Here is a 22,509-nt window from a genome sequence, read left to right as displayed (position 1 = left end):
ATATGTGATATATATATATTATACCTTTGTGTCAACTGGAAGTATAATATGTATTATTTACGTCTAAGTATTTAAATATTTACCATATTTGTTGTCTGAAATAAATGATCCTTTTATACACTAGCTAAGCTATCTAGGTGAAGTAGTTTCACAAACCTAAAATATTTGCTGAGACAAATAAAAACAGTATACAAACTGAGTATGCCGGCACATGCCTGAGATCCCAAGCCTGTAATCCCAGTCCTCAGGAGACTGGGGCAGGAGGATCAAAAGTTCTAAGTCAGCCTGGACCACATAGTGAATTCCTGTTTCAAAAAAACAAGAAATAAATTAGAGTGCACTGGGGTGGGCTGCACACCAGTAGTCACAGTCTTCAGATTCTGTACCTGCAGAAACTGGCTGCACACCAGTAGTCACAGTCTTCAGATTCTGTACCTGCAGAAACGGGGCTGCACACCAGTAGTCACAGTCTTCAGGTTGTGTACCTGCAGAAACTGGCTGTACACCAGTAGTCACAGTCTTCAGGTTGTGTACTTGTAGAAACGGGGCTGCACACCAGTAGTCACAGTCTTCAGGTTGTGTACCTGCAGAAACTGGCTGTACACCAGTAGTCACAGTCTTCAGATTCTGTACCTGCAGAAACTGGCTGTACACCAGTAGTCACAGTCTTCAGGTTGTGTACCTGCAGAAACTGGCTGTCATGCTGTAGACACTTCTTTCTGCATTCACTGTCTGCTGGCCAGTGTAGGCTTCTCTACTGGCTGAAGGGAGTGGGCAAGCTAGAAATACAAAGTAAATTGAGAGTTCAGGTGTGAAAATAGCATGTGCCCATCACAGGCTTCACAGTGCTGAGCTCGCTGTGACAACTGGTCTATAGGCAAGTGTGGAGGAAAATAGTTCCACCGTGAAGCATGTTGTAACAGTGTACAGTACACCCAAAGGCAAGGAGTTCTCCAGCTTTCTAACTTGAAACAAGTGCCCTCACAACACTTTGAACATAGCGTCTTATTAAATGGTGAAGATAAGAGAAACAAGAAGAGGCGCTGCTTAGAGCAAAGCCAGTGGTGAGGAAACAGCAGGTGTCAGGGAGTGGATGCTTTAGCAACGGGCCCTGCTGGATGCATCATGCAGTTTGGGCATCACTTGGAAAGTGTTGTCTTTGTTACAGTTTCTGTTCCTGTGCAGAGACCGTGACCACGGCAGCTCTTAGAAAGGAAAACATTTCATTGGGGCTGGTTTACAGTGTCAGAGGTTTAGTCCATTATCATCATGGTTGGTGAAGGTGGTGGTGGTGGACAGACATGGTGCTGGAGAAGAGGTTGAAAGTTCTGTATCTTGATCCGCAAACAGCAGAAGCAACAGATACATATAAAAATATCAGATTAGAGAATAGCCTACTTTTTAAATATCTCCACGAATAGACCCCTATTCTTGTCAAAGCTGTTGATCTCAGTAGTAAGTTCAAACTCCTCATGATCTTTTGGAAATCCTAGATCCCTAAAAAACTCTGAAGAATGGTAGGCAGAGAACCCTCGTGGTGGTTCATCATCATCTGTAACTTCTTCTGGCCTATGTGGCACCAGGCATGCACATGGAGCACAGACACATTCACACATTAATTTTTTAAATAAAGACTTCAAGAACAGACTAAAGACTCTGAACTTTTAATTTTTTTAAATAATTTATTTAATTTTATTTCATGTTCGTTGATGTGAGGATGTCAGATCCCTTGAAACTAGAGTTACTGACAGTTGTGATCTGCAAGGTGGATACCGGGAATTGAACCTTGGTCCTCTAGTGCTCTTAACTGCTGAGCCATCTCTCCGGTCCCTAGTTTTTTTAATTAAAAAAAATGATCAGGCTGAAGAGATGGCTCAGAGGTTAAGAGCATTGTCTGCTCTTCCAGAGGTTCTGAGTTCAATTCCCAGCAACCACTTAGTGGCTCACAGCCATCTATAATGAGATCTGGTGCCCTCTTCTGGTGTGCAGGCAAAAACACTGTTTACATAATAAATAAATCTAAAAAAATTTTTTGACCATATATAGAATTTCTTTTCCCCCAATTCCATGTGAGATTGTGGAGGAGGTGTGTGTGTGTGTGTGTATGTGTGTGTGTGTTGAAAGAGAGGGAGAGAGATAGGCAATGATGGTGCATGACTTTAATACCAGCACTTGGGAGGCTAAGATAAGCAAATCTCTGAGTTCAATGTCAGCCTGGTCTACAGAGTGAGTTCCAGGACAGCCAGGGCTGCTTACACAGAAAAACATTGTCTTGGGGGGAGAAGGGCGGGTGGGAGGTTGAACATTTCCTGATAACTGTCCTGCTACTGAGCTAACCCCAGCCCACTACTTCTTCTGTTTACTGTCTTCAGCACTAACATGGGGTGGGGAAAGTCTTTTGACAACACATTCTAAGAAAAACTACAAGAGAAATGGAAAAAGTTGGCCCTGCTAATGACTCAGTAACAGTACAGGAAGAATTGCGACATTGCATTAGGGTGATGTGATAGTTGCAACACTAATCATTGTCCAGTTCATAGCATCACTCGGAGTGGGCAGCCTGGCATCTGCACCACTGACAGAACTCATGCTACTCCATGTAAAGAACTCTCTCCAAAGATGCTTAACTCAGGGTCCATCTTACAGCAGAACGGACAAGTTAAACAGCACAAGATAAAACAGATAAAGCTTGCCGGGCAGTGGTGGCACACGCCTTTAATCCCAGCACTCGGGAGGCAGAGGCAGGCGGATCTCTGTGAGTTTGAGGCCGGCTGGACCGATAGCCTCCGAAACAATACAGAGAAACCCCGTCTCGTAAAAACCAAAAAAAAAAAAACAAACAAACAAAACAGATAAAGCTTAAAAGAGACATTTTAAAGATAGCTGCCCCATTGGCCCCCAGAGGTCAATGATTTTTCAAAGAAAAATAAATGGCTTTTATTTATATTTCAGTAAGAGGGACCTTACTGAATGCTGATTTAGAGTCAGGGGCTAAAAAAAATATAAAAACCGGATCCAATAAATCTTGAATAATTATAATTTAGGGGTGGTGTGGGCTGTCCACTGAATGTGTGATCCAAGACAATTCTTCCTGGTGGCCCAGAGGACAACTGGGGAGATTTGAATATTGTGGGTTAAGGTTTTAGTTTGATGATTGGCACGTGCCTATGTATGAAGTAGCCTGTGAATGTACAAGCTGTGCGGAAGCATGTGCAGTGAAGACTCCTGATCTCTGCCCTTGACAAATGCAGATAGGGTGTACAAACGCTTAGAGTGCTGCTCTCAACTTTTACTTTTTAAAAACTTTTCATATAGACCTAGGATAGGATTCTGAATAAACTGTGATGCAATCGTGAGGACCTGAGTTTGAATCCCTGGCACCCATGTAAAAGATGAATGAGGCACCACATGTCTGGAACCCCAGCATTAAGGAGCTGAGAGAGATGATTCCTGGGAGCTTGCTCTCTAGCCAAAAAGAAAGCAATGTGTCCAGGCATGGTGGTACATGCCTTTCAACCTAGCATTCAGGAGATGTCAGCAGAGCTCTGTGCAGTTAAGACCAGCCTGGTATCCATAGCAAGTTCCAGGCTAGTGGAGGACTATACAGTGAGACCCTATCTCAATAAATAAATAGGTAAGGTAGAGAGTGATTGAAGAAGCCATCCTAATGTCAACCTCTAGCTCCATGTGTGCCTGCAGGGGCAAATGAGTGTGGGTGTGTGTGGGTGTCTGTGGGTGGGTGTGTGTGCGCTTGTGCATATGTAAATTTCAGACAAACGTTGAAAGAACTCTTCAGGTGTTCATATATATTTGTATATATAGAAAGAGAAATCACTGACTATATGAATATGTATTTGGTTCAATATATGTGAAATAAAGGAGGAAGTGTGGGGGAAAGAGTTGAATTTTATTCTTTTTTAATTATGTGTTTGGGGGGAGGTATGCGCAGGTAGCTGCTGAGACTACAGGCATCAGCTTCCTCTGGAACTGCAGTTACAGGTGATCGTGGACCACCTGACATGGATGCTGGGACCCAAACTTGTGTACTCTGAAAGATCAGTGAATGCTCCTAACCAGTGAGCCATCTTTCCAGTCTCATGCATCTTAACAAAACACAGGGCTGGAGAGATAGCTCAGTGGTTAAGATCCCTGGCTGCTTTTCCAAAGGTCCTGAGTTCCATTCCCAGCAACCACATGGTGGCTCACAACCATCCATAATGAGATCTGGTGCCCTTCTCTGGCCTGCAGACATACATGCAGGCAGAACACTGTATACATAATAATAAATAAATCTTTTTTTTAAGAAAACATCAGATAATTCCCTAAAAGGAAGGAAAAAAACAGAAGTAGCAAATTAATTTTTTCTTTTCTATTTTAGGCTCAAGAAAAAGGAAGATTAAACTACACTAAGGTGGGTAAATTATATGCATCTACTATGCAATTTGGTTGCTTTTATACTTGAAAAGTCAAAAGAGAAGCATTATGGCTGGGCATAGTGGCACAAACTTTCAATCCTAGCACTCTAGAGGCAAAAACAATCAGATCTCTGTAAGTTTAGGCCAGCCTCATCTACAGAACTACTTAGTAAGACCCTGCCTCAAAAAAAAAAAAAATAGGGTTTGATTACCATCTCCCAAATCATGGCTCACAGTCATCTATAACTCCTGTCCCAGGGAGTATAATACTCTCTTCTCACCTCACATACATGGTGTATTTGCTTGCACATACATGCGCCCATATACATAAGAAATAATGTATAAATTTTAATTTAAATAACTACATTAAGAAGAATCATGATGTTTAAAGCTGAGAGATTATCATTAGCAGATAAAATACGATTCATTCCACAATGTGTGTATTATTCCATACAGTGTGTTAGATATCGGGAATAAAATGGTGAGGGCCAGCAAGATGGCTCAGCAGGGAAGGTGCTTGCAGCCACGCATATGGAAGCCAAGCCTGAAGACCTGCATTAGATCCCCAGAACCCACATGGTAGAAGGAAAGAATCAACTCTTGAATAGTTTGAAGCAGCAGGCCTGCTAGCTAGATATCTCCTCTAATGCACTATGGGGGCCCTGCCTTTACAACCTCACCTAGTCCCGTTTGCACCCTAAAGGTTCCCCCTCCAGAAACCATCAGTGCATGAACTTTTGGGGGCACACTCAACCCATAGCATCAGTGACACATTGTCCACCATGGACCTTGTATGAGCACCAGTTCCCCACCACCTGTGGATCTTCTGAAAGCACGCAACAAAGCACATCATGCTATGATGTGTACTATTGTGGGATTTTATTGCTGTGAAGAGACACCATGACCATGCTAAGTCTTCTTATAAAAGAAAACATTTAACTGGGGCTGGTTTATAGCGTCAGAGGTTTAGTCAGCGCAGGGATAAGAGAGTCCGAGCAACCACCAGAGTAAATAGTTTGAGGATAAAGGATGAGGTTTACTGAAGGCAGTGAAACAAAGCAAACGTGACCCAGAAGGCAAGGAGAAGTGACTAGTGGCCACTGGAGCCTATTTGTGACTAAAGACTTTCTAGAATTTCTTTTTTTATTATTGATTTCTATGAGCATTGGTATCAGTGCGAGGGAGTAGATCTCCTGGATCTGGAGTCACAGACAGTTGTGAATGCTACGAGAGTGCTGGGACTTGAACCTGGGTCTTGTGGAAGAGCAGTCAGTGCTCTTAACCACTAAGCCATCTCTCCAACCCCACAGAATTTCTTATTAAAGTACTTTAACAGCCAGGTGGTGGCACACATCTTTAATCGCAGCATGAGGAAGGCAGAGGCAGATAGAACTTTGCAAGTTTGAGACCAGCCTGGCCTAAGTATACATATAGTAAGACCCTGTCTCAAAAAAGAAAAAGAAAAGGCGTTTCTAACCCAAGCAATGGCTATGCTACCAACTTGCTGCAGAACCTGATCAGCCACTTAATTGCCTTGTACTTTCTTGTGCTGTTACCATGATGACCATGTGAACAAACGTCCAAAGGCCTGACATCACAAGTTCCCTGACACAAGCCTCCCTGTCTAGAGTAGACACTTCTCTCCTCTCTTTCTTAATACCATCCTGATCCAAGCTGATCTTCTCAGTGTAATTGTTTAATTGTTTCTTTCCCAGTAGAGTGATAGTATTCTGAAAGCAAAAGCCCAGGCTCTCTCTGTGCTTCTGTGTGTGTGTGTGTGTGTGTGTGTGTGTGTGTGTGTGTGTGTGTAAGGTGCAGACATTTTAAGATTTTAAGAGCATACTGACTGTAGAATATGGCCCATCCCCAGCTCGCCTCAGTTGCCTTTCCCAGAACCTGATCACTGTGTTTCTCCACAGACAAAAAACTGTCCATAAATTTCTGGTGCTGTTGTGACAGTTAAATGTGAAACACAGTTGGTCTTGATGGATTCCAGTAATTAGCCACATCTTGTCACCTTGACACAGACTTAAGTCCCAGTATTACAGGGAGAGTAGGAAAAATTCTGTCCTTCTCTCTAGGATAATAGATGGTCGAGGTTCAGCTTGTGGTGAGTGATATTTGCAGTGCACTGTGGGGCTGGGGAAGTACAAACATGGGACCTTCAATCTCCCCTCTCATTCCGCTCTGTGTGGTCTCACTCTAATGATTGATGTTCACTATAGCTAATGCAGGCAGCATGGTCTGTGGCTTGGGGTTCCCTGATAGGATTATCTGTCTGTGAGATGGAATTAGAAGAACCCAGCAGCCGTGTCAGGAGATTGTGCTAAACTTATCCTCCACTGAAATTTTATTCATTCCCAAGAGCCTGATTTTATCCAAAAAGAAAAAAAAAACCAGTTTCAGAAAACCATAAAAAATTAATTTCAGTTGTTCATGCTTGCTTTATACCCCATCACTCAAATTCAGGCAGTCTGAGATGAGGATGTAAGGAGGGCTGGAAGAGGTGATCATTTTTAAATGAGTCCACCTGGATTTCCAGGATGTCTTTCACATTCACTAGGAAAGATGTTAGGTTTCTTTTTCCTTTTCATTTGGGTATGTATTTAGTTTTGTAACAGGATTTCACTATGTAACCCAAACTGACCTAAAATGCCTCAGCCTCCTGCCTCAGTCTCCTGAGTGCTGGAATTATAGGCATGTGCCACCACACCTGGCTTTGCATCACTTTTTAATTGAGTTCTGGTTGCCGTGGATCCTGGATATGAATGTTTTATACTGTTGTGCTGTCTTTCTTCAAAGTATCAAAGAATACAACAGGTCTCCATTCATTAAATCCTCCCCCTCAAGGTAGATGGGCAATGATGGCAATTCTAGAGTGTCAGATGAAAACAAGAACTTCTGTCTTAGTTGCACAATTAAGACTCCAGAAAGGGGACTGGAAAGATGGTTCATCAGTTAAGAACACTGACTGCTCTTCCAGAGGACCTGAGTTCAATTTCCAGCACCCACATGGCTGCCGGCAAGTATCTGCAAATCCATTTGCGGGGGACCCAACACCCTCACACAGGTACATACCAAAACACTAATGCACATAAGATTTTTTAAGTGGGGGCGGGGACTCCAAAAGGGGGTTTGTAAGATACAATGTACTTACCAGAACTGAATTGTGACCAAGTAGCTAGTGCCAAGACTTGGTCTTGTCCACAGCTCTGTGAGACAGTTAGTGACCATGCTGGGTCTGTAGCCCTGGGCGGCTAGCTCTCTGACTACTCCTGTCCCTCAGCTGCCCACCCAGCGTTAGCATTAAGCACTATGGAACCTGCTCGGTGCTAGAGGAAGAGTGCCACCTATTGCATTGCAGGAATTCCTGGGTATGCATTGGGCCTGGTGCAGAAGCCTCTCAGACCACATTCACACTTGGTTTGCTATGGCAACTAATATACATGTCTAAAAGAAAGCGAATATGTTGACTACTCTTAACTCAGAAAAACATCTACAAACGCCTGTGTATTTTCCCCAGCTGGAGCTGAGCGTATGCCTGTAGTTGAGCCCACTGCTACTTGAGATAAGCTAAAAGGCTGAGGCAGATGGTGTTTTTACCACTTCAGGCAAAACATGGCACCTATGCTGCGACTTTCTACAATTTTAATTTTTTAACATTTTCAAGATGGCTTGTTTAAATATCTCCATCATGGAGACACAGACTTTCTCCCCATTGCTTTTAAATCACTGCTATAGCTATACAGGCTTTGGCAAAATTCACTTGACGAAACCAGACTCTGTGAAGCACTGTGGAGTTTGCCTTCTGTTCATTCTTTCCCTGGAGTCTAAGAGTGTGCCTTAAATGGCCTTTGACATTCATGCTAATTCAGACACAAAGACTGTAGTCACAGTGGCTCCTTTGCCATGTATCTCTGTTTTATTGTGCGTTTCTTATCATTTGGCCTGTGACTCAGGACAGAAGTGGGTTTTTTCACTTTAAAAAAGTTTACTTCTGTTGTTATTTTGTATGTGTGAGAGTGCATACCTGTGCATGCTGCACACCTACATGAAGTTCAGAGGAACAGGCTCTCTCCTTCATGGTAGGATCTAGAGGTTGAATTCGGGTTGTCAGGATGCTGTTTTTCCCACTGAGCCAGCTTACTGACCCTGTTTGTTATTGCTGTTGTTTTGTTTTTTAGGTTATTTAGTTTATTATATGTATATGCATATTTTACCTGCATGTATGTCTGTGTACCACATGGATACTTGCTACCCGTGGAAGTCAGAAAAGGGTATCAGATATTCTAGGACTGGAGCTACAGGAAGTCATAAGCCACCCATTGTGGGTGTTGGAACTGAGCTCAGGGCCTTGGGGAAAGCAGAATACATTCTTAACTCTGGAGCCATCTCTCCAGCCCCTCACGTCCTCTTAGGAGGTTCACTCTAAACATGGAACAGCTCAAGGATATGCACTGGGCAAAGGAAGGTCCTGCGGATTTTAATCTTTAGGCATCGGTTCCCTGTCAAGTGTAAGAGACACCCTTGGGATTGCAGGCTGAGCTCCTGCTGTCTCCCTGGATTGGTTCATGGTTACAGAATGGCAGGTTCGAGTTGTCACACCATGCCTCTCCAGAATCAGTGCCTGGTGACGGCTGCTCTCCTTTGCCCTCTTAACCTCTGGGAGGCCTTGTGAGATGTACTTGCATAAAGTGCACATTAAAATTCTCTTCCCACCAGCAAAGATGCCTACTAACATTTGCATTCACGTGATCACATCGTTACTTCCTTTGAGAAGAATATTTCCTCTTACTTCATGAGACTCCCTCCCAGGACTTGCCCTGCTAGCCATTTCTTTTTATTGTTCTTAATGCTTCAACCATGTTATTATAAGCTGAGTCCCAAATCCTTTTTTTTTTCTTTTCTTTCTTTTTTTTTTTTTTTTTTGGAAATTGAGTATTGAAGAACAATTTAAGTACTATTACTCTTCCTGTATACACACAGCCAGGCTTATTTATTTATGTGCTTATTTACTTCTTTCTAACAGACAGTTTCTATGGCATGCTTCCCCACAGCCCTACATAGCTGGCCCCAAGAAATGTTCTTATTGGCACAGTTAGACACCAGATGTTGCTGTTTTCTCCTCCCTGTCCCCTTTTCTTGGGCAGATACTGCTTCTCCTGTCCTGGGACTCTGTGTCAACATCAGGGCAGGCAGAGTCATTTTACTATTAGTGTTCCTGTTTTAATTAGTGATAATTATGGAGACTGCCTAACTGTGTTGACCTTCTCTTTCCTGTCTTGTTCATGAAGGACTTGCAGTACAGGAGATAAGATGTTTATAGCTGACTTTAAAAGGAAAAATCCCAAATACAAAATCCATATGACATGGGTGTAACTGTATAAAAGTTGTATGTTTAATAAACACTGGAAACTGTGTAATAGCCAGGCAGTTGTGACGCACACCTTTAGACCTAGCACTCAGGAGACAAAGGCAGGTGGATATCTGAGAGTTCAAGGCCAGCCTGGTCTGCAGAGCAAGTTCTAGGACAGCCAGAGCAGTTACACAGAGAAATCCTATCTCGAAAAACAACAACCAAAAAAAAAAAAAAAACACAATATGTGAATAAAGTCATATTTTAAAGAATAAATGCATTGTACTTTTTAAAGATTTTTGTTTTATAATTATAGGCTCTGATTTGAATGGGTTTTACTTTTCTTTTAAGATTATGGCCTAAACTGGGAAGAATAGAAAATAAACTCTCTGAAGTCTTGTTTCTCGTGAAATGGCCAGAATTTAAATCTAAGCTTCTAGGGAGTTGCTTATGTCTGTGGCAGAGGCAGGAACCAATTTGGTATAGAGCTTTGTGTGTGTGCATGTGTGTGTGTGTGCATGTGTGTGTGCGTGCGCGTGCGTGTGCGTGTGTGTGTGTGTGTGTGTACCTGCTGAGCCATCTCACTAGCTCTCGGTTTTATTTTTTTAGGACAAGGTCTCACTCTAGCCCAATCTGGCCATGAACTCATAGTGACTCACCTGTCTCAACCTCCTGAGTAAGATTTCCAGCCTGAGCCATCACACCTAGCTGGGAAATATAACTGATTTGTTTTGTTTTGTTTTGTTTGTACTAGCCTCAAGGAAGAGCAAAGGACTTAGGGTACAACTGAGGAAGAGGGAAAGCTAGCGAAGTAGACAGGCCTGTGTGTGTGACTGTCATGGCCCCACTGGGAGTGGGAGAAGCCCTGCAATGCAACCCAGAACTACCTTCTGAAAGGTTGAATCTGCAGGCCCAGTTCGTGTAAATTACTGCTAAACTAATTTTCTTTGAGATAAGCAACATGAGCAGGTTGTCTTTAGTCTTTTCACTTGTTTCTTTTTTGAGACAGGGTCTCACTTTAGCCATGACTAGCCTGGAGCTTGCCATATAGGCAGATCCAGCTGGCCTAGAACTCACAGAGAGCCACCTGCCTCTGCTTTCTTAGTACTGGGAGTAAAGGCTTGTGACACTGGGTCCTACTAATCTGTTTATTAGAACAGTTTACTTCAGTTAGTTTTTAGCAGTCTCTGCTTTGATTTCAAGCTTTCTTCAAAGTGATAGAAAAATAATAATCGATCAACTTTTTTCTTTATTATTTAAATAGCAGGTTTGTGTTGGCTTAAGACAGGTTTGTTTTTTGGTTTTTTGTTTGTTTGGTTGGTTGGTTTTTGGTTTTTTTTGTTTGTTTGTTTGTTTGTATGTATGTTTTGGTGTTTTTTTGTTTTTGTTTTTGTTTCATTTTTTCAAGACAGGGTTTCTCTGTGTAACTTTGGAGCCTGTCTGGAAACTCACTCTGTAGACCAGACTGGCCTGGAACTCACAGAGATCCACCTGCCTCTCCCTCCCTTATGCTGGGATTAAATGTGTGCACTACCTCCCCACCTGGTTTAAAACAGTTTATAACAACTATTTATAATTTATTTTTCAGTTATATGTATATATGTGTGTGTGTGCATGTATGAGTGCAGAAAACATTAGATTCCCTGGAACTGGAGTTATAGGCAGTTGTCAGCCACCCAACATGGGTGCTGGGAACCAAACTCAGATCCTCTGCAAGAGCAGTACATGTTCTTAACTGCCAAGCCATCTTCCATCCCTACTTGACCAATTTCCATCCATAGCAGAAGGTAAAAGCTTTTGTATTGAGCTTCCAGAGGGGCCACTTTCAATTCCCAGCGCCCACATGGCAGCTCATAGCTGTATGAAATTCTAATTTCTAGGAGATCTAATCACCCTAAGGCCCCAGGAACACACATGGGCACAGATATACATGCAGTCAAAACACTCATACACTTAAAATGAAAAATAAGTAAATGTTTTTGCGAACATTTTGTACCATATGAAACTTCTTGTCAAAACTTTTTTTCTAGAGCTGGTCACAGTGAGTGGTGCACATCTGTAACCCAGTGCTCGGGAAGTAGGGCTGGGCTGGGCACAAGGATGCACATCTGTAATCCAGGAAGTGGAGGAGGAGGAACTCATTGCCAGCCTAAGATGCATGATACTTATCTCAAAAAACATTCTTTTTCCTCTCCAGTGCCCAGAGTGTTGCCCTCCTGTGAGCTTGGACTCTGGAGGTAGGAGTAGGAGGGTGGTCAGCTTTAGTCCCACATAGTGTAAGACTAGCCTGGGTCACATAGCAACACCCTGTCTCAAAAAGAGCTTTTCTGAGCCCACACACAGTAACCAGCCTCCTCAGGCAGAGCTGTCTCTTACCGTGAGCTCGAGACTTGCCCTCCCACTCTGAGCACACTGCCTCTCACTCCCTAGTGGCTATCACCTTGCTTTGGTGATATAGTTCTCTAATTTCCTAATGTTATCTTTAAATTAGAATCTTGTTCTCTGGGTATTAGCAATCCTATACACCTCAATAATATCAATAGATTCAGTGATCATTATATCTATTCCTTTGTGGATTGTGAATAAAATTATTAAATGATTTCCATGATAAGCCTCTTATATGACATTATAACATTTTAAATTAAGTATGTCTCCTCAGTTATTAATTCTGTTGATAGTGTTTGAATATTGGCAATTGTAAATTACTCTTATTTTTCTTCAAATATTCCTTGCTGTTGATATTTACTTTATAAAGTTTTACATGAAATCTTAAATTGCTTAGCTTTATAATAATTAGTGGAACAATCTAATCCATCCATCCCCCCCTTTTTTTTCTTTCTTTCTTTTTTTTTTTTTTTTTGAGACAAGTTTCTCTCTGTAGCCCTGGCTGTCCTTGAGCTCACTCTGTAGACCAGGCTGACCTCAAACTTGTGATCCTTGTGCCCCCACCCTCAGCAAATCCTACCAATGTGCACTACCACAACCAGCCCAGCCCACACTTTTTTAAAAAGTTTTTTATTATTATTATTTATTTTACTTTATTTTATTTGCATTGGTATAGAAGGTGCCAGATTTCCCTGAAACCTGAGTTATAGACAGTTGTGAGCTGTCATGTGGGTGCTGGGAATTGAACGTGGGTTCTCTGGAAGAGCAGCCAGTGCTCTTAACCTCTGAGCCATCTCTCCAGCCCCCCAGCCCAGCCCATTCTTAAATTCAGTTTTTTGTTTGAGCTGTCTCTCCAACCCCTTGAGTGTTTTGCCTGTATGTTTGTCTGTACACAACATGTATGCAGACCCTCTGGAACTGGAGTTAACAGATGGTTGGTAGCTACCATGTAAATACCAGGAACTACGCCAGCATTCTCTAGAAGACCAGCAAGTGCTTTTAGACATCTCTCTGGCCCCTGGCTTTCATATTTTAATAATTAACATTTATCTTAAGGCCACAGCAAATATTATTGTTGAAGACTAATTCTTGGTTGCAATCATGAATGATGTTCATCACTGTACTCTGAAGGCTTATGGCCTTGCAAACAATAAATGTTTGTTGAATGAATGAACTGATGAATAACTCAAGATGCCCCCTCTGTTTGTACATATCTGTGTTATAATTAATAAGATCTATTAGACTTTTCCTTTGTTCCTCTTACTTTGCCTCAAGTATGTATGTCTATATATCTAGATATACATATGTGTGTATACATATATATATATTTTCTTTTTGAGACAGAGTCTTACTTTGCAGCCCCAGATGACCTGGAACTCATTCTGTAGACCAGGATGACATCAAATTCACAAGGCTCTGCCTGCCTCTGTCTCCTTAGTGTTGAAATTATAGGTATGTGTCAGCTCCTAAATATAATATTTTTATATTAACACAACAATTTTAGCAATTCTTTGTGAATTGCATAATGCACACAATGTACTGTGATCATATTCAACACCCCGTAACTGCCCCCCAACTTCTTTCAGATCTACCACCTGCTCCCCTAACCCTCCTTCCCAATTTCATTTCCTGGATTTTTTGTTGTTTTCTTTTGCCTTGTTTTTCTTTAATAACCCACTGCACTGAGTCCAGTTTGTTTTGCCCATATACTTATGGGTATGAGCTATCCACTATCCACTTCCACTATCCACTGAAGCAGTCTCCCAGGAGGCACACACATAGACGCAGGCATGCATGTGGGCGCACATACACACTCACGCACACAGAGCCACCACTGTCAGTAGTTCCTCAGCTAAGGATAGAGGTTCATGAGCCCTCCTCCCCATCCATGCTGTACCGATGACTGGTTTGATCCCGTGCCGGCATTCGTAGCTGTTGTGTGAGTTCCTGAGTGCAGTGATCCTGTTGTGTCAGAAAGACATAATTTCCCTTTGCTTCTCCCTGACCTCTGGCTCTTACACTCTTGCCACCTCCTCTTCCCTGATAGACCTGATCCTTGGGGAGGGAGTAAGATGCAGATGTTCCATTATGGTGAGCACTCCACTGACTGACACTTGTCCTCTGCACTTGGACCAGTTGTGAGTTTCTGCATTAACCACCCTTTGTTGCACAAAGAAACTTCTCTGATAAGGTCTGGGAACTGCATTGTTCTATGGGTTCAGAGATATAAGTTTATAGAGCAATTTGCTATATCCATATAGCAAAATAATAATAGTAGGTTCTCCCATGGGCCCCATTAGCTCTCCAGCCATGGGCTCTTGAGCAGAGTTACAGCATGAGGCTTGCATTTCCTCCTGTGGAGAAGAACTTAAATCCAATCAGAAAGCAATTGGTTATCCCCATAACATGCATGCACCCATGGGCATATCTTGCCATGCCACTTCTTCTTGTATAGCACATAGTGTTCTTAACTGAGTAAGATTGTTGATGACTTTATCCCTCAGCAGCCTGCATAGCCCCTTCTGGTACTATGAAATTCAGCTAGCAGGAGGGACACTTCTTGTCAATACCAACTTGATTTCTCCATGTTCTGTGACAAAAGTTTGTGGTGTCCTCAACATAAGGTCTAACTATGAAGTTCTGATGGCCAAATAAGAGCAATAGCAATGGCCTGTATTGTTTCGCTTCCTCCAGCACACCCTGAACAGCAGTTTGAAGGCAGGTATCCCACAACTGAAACTGGACTTTATTTGACAACATATGGCTTCTATATAGGATAACTCCAATTAAACTCTGTGTGTGTGTGTGCGCGCGCGCGAGTGCGTGTGAAAGAATGAGAGAGAGAGAGAGAGAGAGAGAGAGAGAGAGAGAGAGAGAGAGAGAGAGAGAGAGAGAGAGAGAGAGAGAACAGAGGCAGAATCAGCCAGCTCTTTGTAAGTTTGAGGCCAGTCTGTTCTACAAAGCAGAGTTCCAGGACAGCCAGGGCTACACAGAGAAACCCTATCTCAAAAAACAAAAACAACACAAACAAAAACTAGTAGGTTTCCATATGGCTTTTCAAGCATCCTTAGTGTTAGTTAGACCTCCCTCCACCCCTCCTCTGCACCACCCTCTTCTCTCTCCCCACTTAAATGCCCCTCCCAAATATTCCCCTTTTCTCCTTCTAACTCCCTGTGTGTGTGTGTGTGTGTGTGTGTGTGTGTGTGTGTGTGTGTGTGTGTGTGTGTGCGCGCCAGGAACCACCTGTGCACAGGGAGAGCCTGTATGCCTTTATGTAGGGGTAGAGCCTCCTGACCCCTAGGAGAGCCGTTTGGGCCATTAAAGTGGGTTTGAAGTAAATATAAAGGGAGTACTCCTTCCTCATCTTAAAAAAATCAGTGGAGAATGTATTTTTCTGAAATTATGAGAGAGAAGAAGAGTCGCTTCTCTATAGCTTTGAATGTGGTTTTAGTAAGTCAAAAGTCTTTGTCAGTGTCAAATTGTACGCTATTCATATAGTCTGATTTTATACAGAATTAAGGATCTTTGTGATGTCAAGCTGTCTGATCCTTAAGAAAGCTATAGTCTGTTTAATTGGTATATCTGAAGCCATTCCTCCAATGGTTTCTGCACAACTCCTACAAGCACACTAAGCCTTCCCCATTTACTTTGGACAGAGTATTGATCCTTCGTAATGTGCTTAGCCATCTTTTCTGTATAACAAGGGGGCAGGGCACCCTCCATTTCAAGCAGAATTACTGAGGTAACAGTAGAGCCTGCAGGGTCTGCAAACACATCTGGTGGTGTATATGTCAAGTAGAGACTGGGGTAAGTAGATCCTATCCTGTCCCTGCAACCCTTAGCTTCCTGGCTCAATGAAAGATCTTGACTGTTCATGATAACATCATAAAGCCAGTTTCATCACAAAGGCTGCCTAGTGCACAGCGCAGTGGCACCCCCTGAGGAAGGACTCCCTGCCCTAGTCTTAAAACATGTATGCTGACCTGACAAGATTTGGGTGCACCTGTTGAGAAACAACAGCAGCCTTTCTGTGTTCTGTGCTTTTACTAACATACACACACCATAATACACATGATTTGCTGAATGCCTTACTCAACACACTAAGTGTTCCCCTAGTTATGCTGCATTTGGCTGACCCTACAGTGTGTGTATTTTTCTGCCATACTCCTTCTTATGTTCTATCAACATACTATAAAAGTTGTAAAGCAGCTTTGCTCTTGAAGGTCTCAAAAAAGGTACATATTATTCTCTGGTGTAGTATAGTTCCATTCTTAGAAATGGTGTTGCCTAATAAATGGATTTATGTTTGCTGAGCCCATGTAATGGTGAATGTGACTTTCAAAAATGTAGTGCGCATTCTTCACTCTGCCCAGAAAGTCTTACAGTATAACCACTTGACAAATTCTCATAGTTGGACACAGTAGATGTGCCTGTAATTCCAGCATTGGGGAGGCTGAGGCAAGAAGATCATGAAGGCAAGGCCAGGCACCTGAGCTACTTAATGAGAACCTGCCCCTGCCACCAAATCAATTCTTATCACCATCCCCACGAGGGCGACAAGTATCTGAATCAACGGTATACCCATCATGCCATTCATTCCACAGAAAGCCTGCGTGTTGGCAGGCTTGCCTCACAAGCCTGGCACCTGAATTCAATCCCCCCAACCCATGGAAACGTGGCAAAAGAGAACAGATGCCACAAAGTTGTCTTCTGATTTCCACATGTGAGCCATGCCCCTACACACACACACACACACACACCTTACATGGAAGGAGCAAGCAGTCCTGCCTGCAAGTATGATTATACTTCCATGGCCCAGACAGTGACAACATCACTCCATACACATTTTGCCATTGCCCCAACTGACATGGAGGATGTGGTGAGGGCCACATTTATTTCATTGTCTTTATTATTCTTTTTCTGTTGTGGCAAGTGCTTTCTGGTGAAGTTATGCCCATCAGGATGCATGCTAGGTTGTTACCAAGCCACGGTCATAACGATAGTTGTAGTGGCAGTGTGGTGCTTGAGCACTCAGACACCAACGTGGATAACGGTTTGGGACATGAGCAAGGTATACAACACAAAAAGAAATTGATAAGTAAGATTAAATTCAAGTAGAATCCTAAGAAACCCAAATTCACACTCACATGGTTTATGTGTTCCTCAAATCCCCCCAGCACTGTGTGATACCTACATGGTTTGCATGTTCTTGTCCCAAGATATTCTTTTTAATTAAATACCCAGCATAGTGTTTGTCGTGAGATTCGGTACAGACTATATAGTGATTTTAAAAAAAGCACTCTCCAGGCAAGAATGGCTTGCTGCTGCAGTCTGTACCCATGACACGTTTTGCTTGTTGAATTTCTATTACAGAATTTACTGAAAATCTCTATGGGCCCAGTTAGACGTTTTGAATTTCAATGTGTAGAATTAAGTTCCTGTTTTTGGAGTATGATACTAAAATTTAAAAATAACTTTGAATCAGAATACGGATAAATCTATTTATTTGTAAATCCTAAATTTTCCTTTGGAAAACATGACCACCAAGAAACAATGGCTGATTTTCCTTTGGCGTTAACCCTAAATTTAATTTCATATTACTAAGCTCCAATGCTAAGCCTACTAAATATTGATGACCATTTATAAATTACAGTTAAACTAATTTTGTCCTATTTAATTACATTCTAAAATCAGGCTCAGGACCCTAACTTGCACAAATTGATCTTGGCTTCTGCCTTTTATTGGTGGGGTTTTGTTTTGTTTTGTTTTGTTTTTTGTGTGGCATGAACATAGATTTATTAATGAAAACAGTGGGAGGAGGCCAGGCATTGGTGGCACACGCCTCTAATCCCAGCACTCAGGAGGCAGAGGCAGGCAGATCTCTGTGAGTTCGAGGCCAGCCTGGTCTACAGAGCAAGTTCCAGGACAGCCTCCAAAACAATACAGAGAAACTCTGTCTCAAACAACAAACAAACAAAAAAGTTTATTTTACTTCACTGTATTCTACACAGGGTCTCACTAAGTTGCCCAGACTTCCTGCTTTGTGGGGGTTGGGTAGTGTGTGCATGTGCACAACTTGCAAGAGTTGGGTCGAGCAATCTAACTCAGGCTATCAGGCATTACAGCAAGTGCCTTACCTGCTAATACATCTGCCAGCCAAAATGATCTTGACTCCTGTAGCACAGGCTGACCTCGAATTTACAATCCTCCTGCTTCTCAAGTAGCTAGTATTGGGCCACTCTGTAAGACCCAGTTTGGGTTGGGTTGGGTTGGGTTGGGTTGGGTTGGGTTGGGTTGGGTTGGGTTGGGTAGGGTTTGGTTGCTTGGTTGGTTGGTTGTTTTGAAAGGGATTGATAGTTTGAACATGGATGTTCTCCTAGGCTGGGTGGGTATTTGAACTATTGGTCCCCAGTTGGTGATGCAGCATTATTGGAGACTACACCATGGAGGCAGACTTGGGAAGTTATAACCTGCCCCACTTCAGTTTGTGCTCAGCTCCATGCTTGTGTTTGCAGATGTGATCTAGTAGCTTCCTGCCATTCCTCCCTAGCTGTTATGGACTCCCTCTCTGGAACTGCAAGCCCCAACATACTTCCTTTTACAAGTCCCACAAGTCATGATGTTTTATCACAGCAAAGGAAAAGTAAGGAACACATGGGTCTCACTATAGTAATATTAGTGTTCATATGTTATTAACATGGTTGCCTTGCCTCAGCCCCCAGTGCTGAGATTAAGGTATGCATTGCATGCCTCGCTTAAACAGTTTTTTAAACTTAATTTAACTTTCAAAGACAGCAGTGAGACCATCCACACCTGTAGTTTGGACATGACCATCTGGTAGTGCTTACAAAGCATGCATTTGCCTTTTATATCTACAACATGGTCTTGGCTTAGATAAAGATTGTAGTTCTCAGAGATTCTGAAACTTTCTGTGAGTCACTGCCAAATCAGAGCTTTTACTTCTACAATTATTTAAAGCCAGACGCACAGCTATACCATTAGCACTGTTAAACATTTCATTGGCTGACAGTGGCACATTGTCCAGCATGCCAGAACCATTCCACTCTTGATGCTGTCCCTTTGTTAACTATCTTTCTGGCAGTGTGGCATCTGAAAATTAAATTTCAGTATACATTCCTTCTTCATCTTCGTTTAAGTAGCTCCTAGAAATGTCATAAAGAAAGCCAGTATTGAGTCCTGGCAGTATGGCACTAAAGATTACTTTCACCTTCGATAAGAATGCACTATAAAACATTTTCTAGTAAGCTCTACTTATATGTCCAAATCCATATTATCAACTTACCCATGAAGGACTACGCTTCCAAAATCTAAACTTTAACATCTCTGCTATTTCTGAAGCTAAGAATCAAGTGGACTCCCCCCCATATAAAAGAAGAAGTACGCGGTGCTTAAAGAGCCTTGCTGTGGGGGGGGGGGGGGGGGAGGGGGTGTTCTGGTCAGGCCAGGGCAAACAGCTAGTGCATGGAGAGTTTTATAGAAATGAGCAGAGTATCCATTAGAATGCATTGTCCTATCCTATCTACAACAGCTACATAAAGGAATCTGCCTGCCTGGTTCCCAGTCTCTTTCTCACCTTTACAATGAAAATGAACCACAGCCAACCAGTGTACCTTGTAGACACTGAAAATAAGTAAGCAAAATAATGAAAGAAACAATTGTTTAGTGCAGCATATTTTGTCATTGAGGCTGAGATTTACTCTACAGCTCCTGCCGGGCTAGAACTTAAGGATATCCTCCTGCCTCACCTTTCTAAATGCTAGAATCACAGCCATGTGACAAGTAGGGGAAGCTTTGTTTTCTATGATTGTAATTTGAGTCAGGTGGCCCATAACTTTAACCCCAGCACTTGGGAGGTAGAGGCAGGCAGATTTCTATGAGTTAGAAGCCAGCCAGCTCTACAGAGAAACCATTGTTGAAACTCCCCCAACATAAAAAAAATTAGAATTTGATTACAACATTTCTCCCTCCAAACTCTGCTATATACCCCTCCCTACCCTCCTTAAATTCATGGCTGCTTTTTTTTCACTAATTGTTTTTGCATGCTTTTACCTACATATATACATACACACATACATGTTTTCCTAAGTATGACCTTTTCATTCTGTATGTTACTCCCTGACAGCATGAACATAGGTAACCCTTTAACTTTTTAGTGCGATGCTGTGTGTGTGTGGTAGTGATTCATTACAGAATGCAGAGTCCAAAGACATTTTATTCAAAAATCTTACATTTGTTATTTATTAAGTATATTCTCTAGGGTTTTGAAATTAAAGTTCCCCAAATAAAGAAGTACATTTTTAAAGTAAAAAAAAAAAAAAAAAAGAGCCTTGCTGTGTAAGCCTGGCAGTCAGAGTCTGTTCCCTGACCCACATAAAGATGGACAAACAGAACCAGCCCAAGAGTTGACCTCTGTCCTCCCTATGTGCTCTGGCACAAGAGCCTACAATAATGATAAATTTAAAATAAACAAAAGGATTGTGGGCTGAGGGTTTATCTCAATTGGAAGAGTAGTTGCCTAGCATGCTAAAGACCTGTGTTCAATACTCTAGAAAGATACTCAGCAGCTCAGAGCACTGGCTGCTCTTCTAGAGGACCTGGGTTAGATTTCAGCACCCACTTGGTGGGTCACCAGCCGCAAGGGATCAGACACCCTTCTGTGACCTCTGAGGTACCAGGCATGCAGTCATATATGCAGACATGTATGCAGTCATAACACCCACATACAGGAAAATAAGTCTAGAAGTGAAAGGTGTGGTGATGCACGCCTATAGTCTCAGCAGGTGGAGGCAGGAGGATCAAGAAGTTCAAGGCCATCCTCAGCTACTTTACAGATTTCAATGCCTGCCTCAAAAGTAAATTTTTTATTCATCTATTTATTTTACCTCCCGGGTGAAGTCTCCCCCCATCCTCCCCTCCCAGTCCCTCTCCCCCATATGCCTCTCCCACCCCAACCCCCTCCTCTCTGACTCCATCCAGGAAAGGGCAGGTCTCCTATGAGTATCAATAAAACATGGCATATCAAGCTGCATTAAGACTAAGCACCTCCCCATGGGTTAAGGCTAGACGAGGCAACCCAGTATAAGTAGGGTCCCAAAAGCCAGTAAAAGAGTCAGAGACAGTCCCTGTTCCTGCTTTTAGGAGTCCCATAAGAGGACCACGCTACACAACTGTAACATATATGCAGAATGCCTAGGTCAGTCCCACGCAGGCTCCTACTTGTCAGTTCAAACTCCACCTAATGTCAAAAATAATTTTCTTAAGTCACTGGTTTATCTTGGTGGCCCTTTTTAAATTATTTAATGGTTTTCATTGGTGCTTTGCTTGCATGTATGTCTGTGTTAGAGTGTCAGATCCCCTGGAACTGGAGTTACAGACAGTTGTGAGCTGCCATATGGGTGCTGGGAATTGAACCCAGGTCCTCTGGAAGGGCAGTCAGTGCTACCAACCACTGAGCCATCTCTCCAGCCCCCAAAATAAACTTTTAACAGAAGGACTGCATGTCCACTCCCTATTGAGGCACTCCATGTGGCGCTGGGGTGTGGAACAAAAAGAGCAGCCTAGGTGGCAGGAGAACGCCTGCGGTGCAAGCCCTAGCTTCCTTCTCCGTCTTGAGTGGCTTGTTTATTGATTGGTCCATGTGGATGCTGTGTCCTTTTCTGTCCCCCATCCTGCTCTCGCACTACCATAGAATCACTGCCCATCACTGTGTGTCTTGATCTCTAGTTGCAGTTTCTCATTAAATAGGTCATTTTACTTCCACTCTCAGGATGGGGGCAGGTAGCAGTGTAGCTCAGTGTGAACTTGATATTTGCAAGGGCTTGGGTTCTGCTCCAGAAAGATGAGCCTGTGCTGGGTACCCCATTACAATTGCCTGTCTTCCTAGCATCCATGAGCCATCTGTCTAATAACCTCTGGATCTTGTCATCGACTCAGTACTCCCAGTGCCATCACACACCTTCTCTTTTTGTCCCTGTTGAAGACATGGGTCAGTTGCTTGTCACTCTTGAGAGTCTTCACAGCCCTCAGCAGCTGCGAAGGACATTCATGTGTGTTCCCTGCATCAGGAGCAGAGAGGAGTGGGTGGACATCTGTGATGGTGCCCTGCTTGGAGACAGGGAGGGAGGAGGGAGCCTCTTAGGGAGTGAACAAGAAAGCCTATGAGGGAGAGGCTCACTGGGTGATGATCCAGTAACTTGTCTTGGAGTGGGACTGGCTAGTGAATACAGTTTACCCATTAGGATTCTAGTCCTAATATTTATTTTAGTCTTCCTTTCTTTTCCTTCCTTCCTTCCTTCCTTCCTTCCCTCCCTCCCTCCCACACTGGCTTTGGAT

General features: G+C 42.8%; 1 protein-coding gene across 4 annotated transcripts in view; it reads left to right on the top strand.

Annotated features, from left to right (window-relative positions):
* Window positions 1-22,509, top strand: part of Pdss2 (decaprenyl diphosphate synthase subunit 2) — a 218,033-nt gene that overhangs the window by 183,655 nt on the left and 11,869 nt on the right. For all 4 annotated transcript variants that reach the window (XM_040758279.1, XM_040758277.1, XM_040758278.1 and 1 more), the window contains one exon: window positions 4,379-4,411. In XM_040758279.1, the coding sequence (XP_040614213.1) occupies window positions 4,379-4,411 (33 nt within the window). The remainder of the gene's footprint in view (window positions 1-4,378; window positions 4,412-22,509) is intronic.

The sequence above is a fragment of the Mesocricetus auratus genome, unplaced genomic scaffold, assembly GCF_017639785.1.
Source record: "Mesocricetus auratus isolate SY011 unplaced genomic scaffold, BCM_Maur_2.0 Super-Scaffold_100018, whole genome shotgun sequence".
NCBI classification, from domain to species: Eukaryota; Metazoa; Chordata; class Mammalia; order Rodentia; family Cricetidae; genus Mesocricetus; species Mesocricetus auratus.
This window is presented reverse-complemented; position numbering and strand designations above follow the sequence as displayed.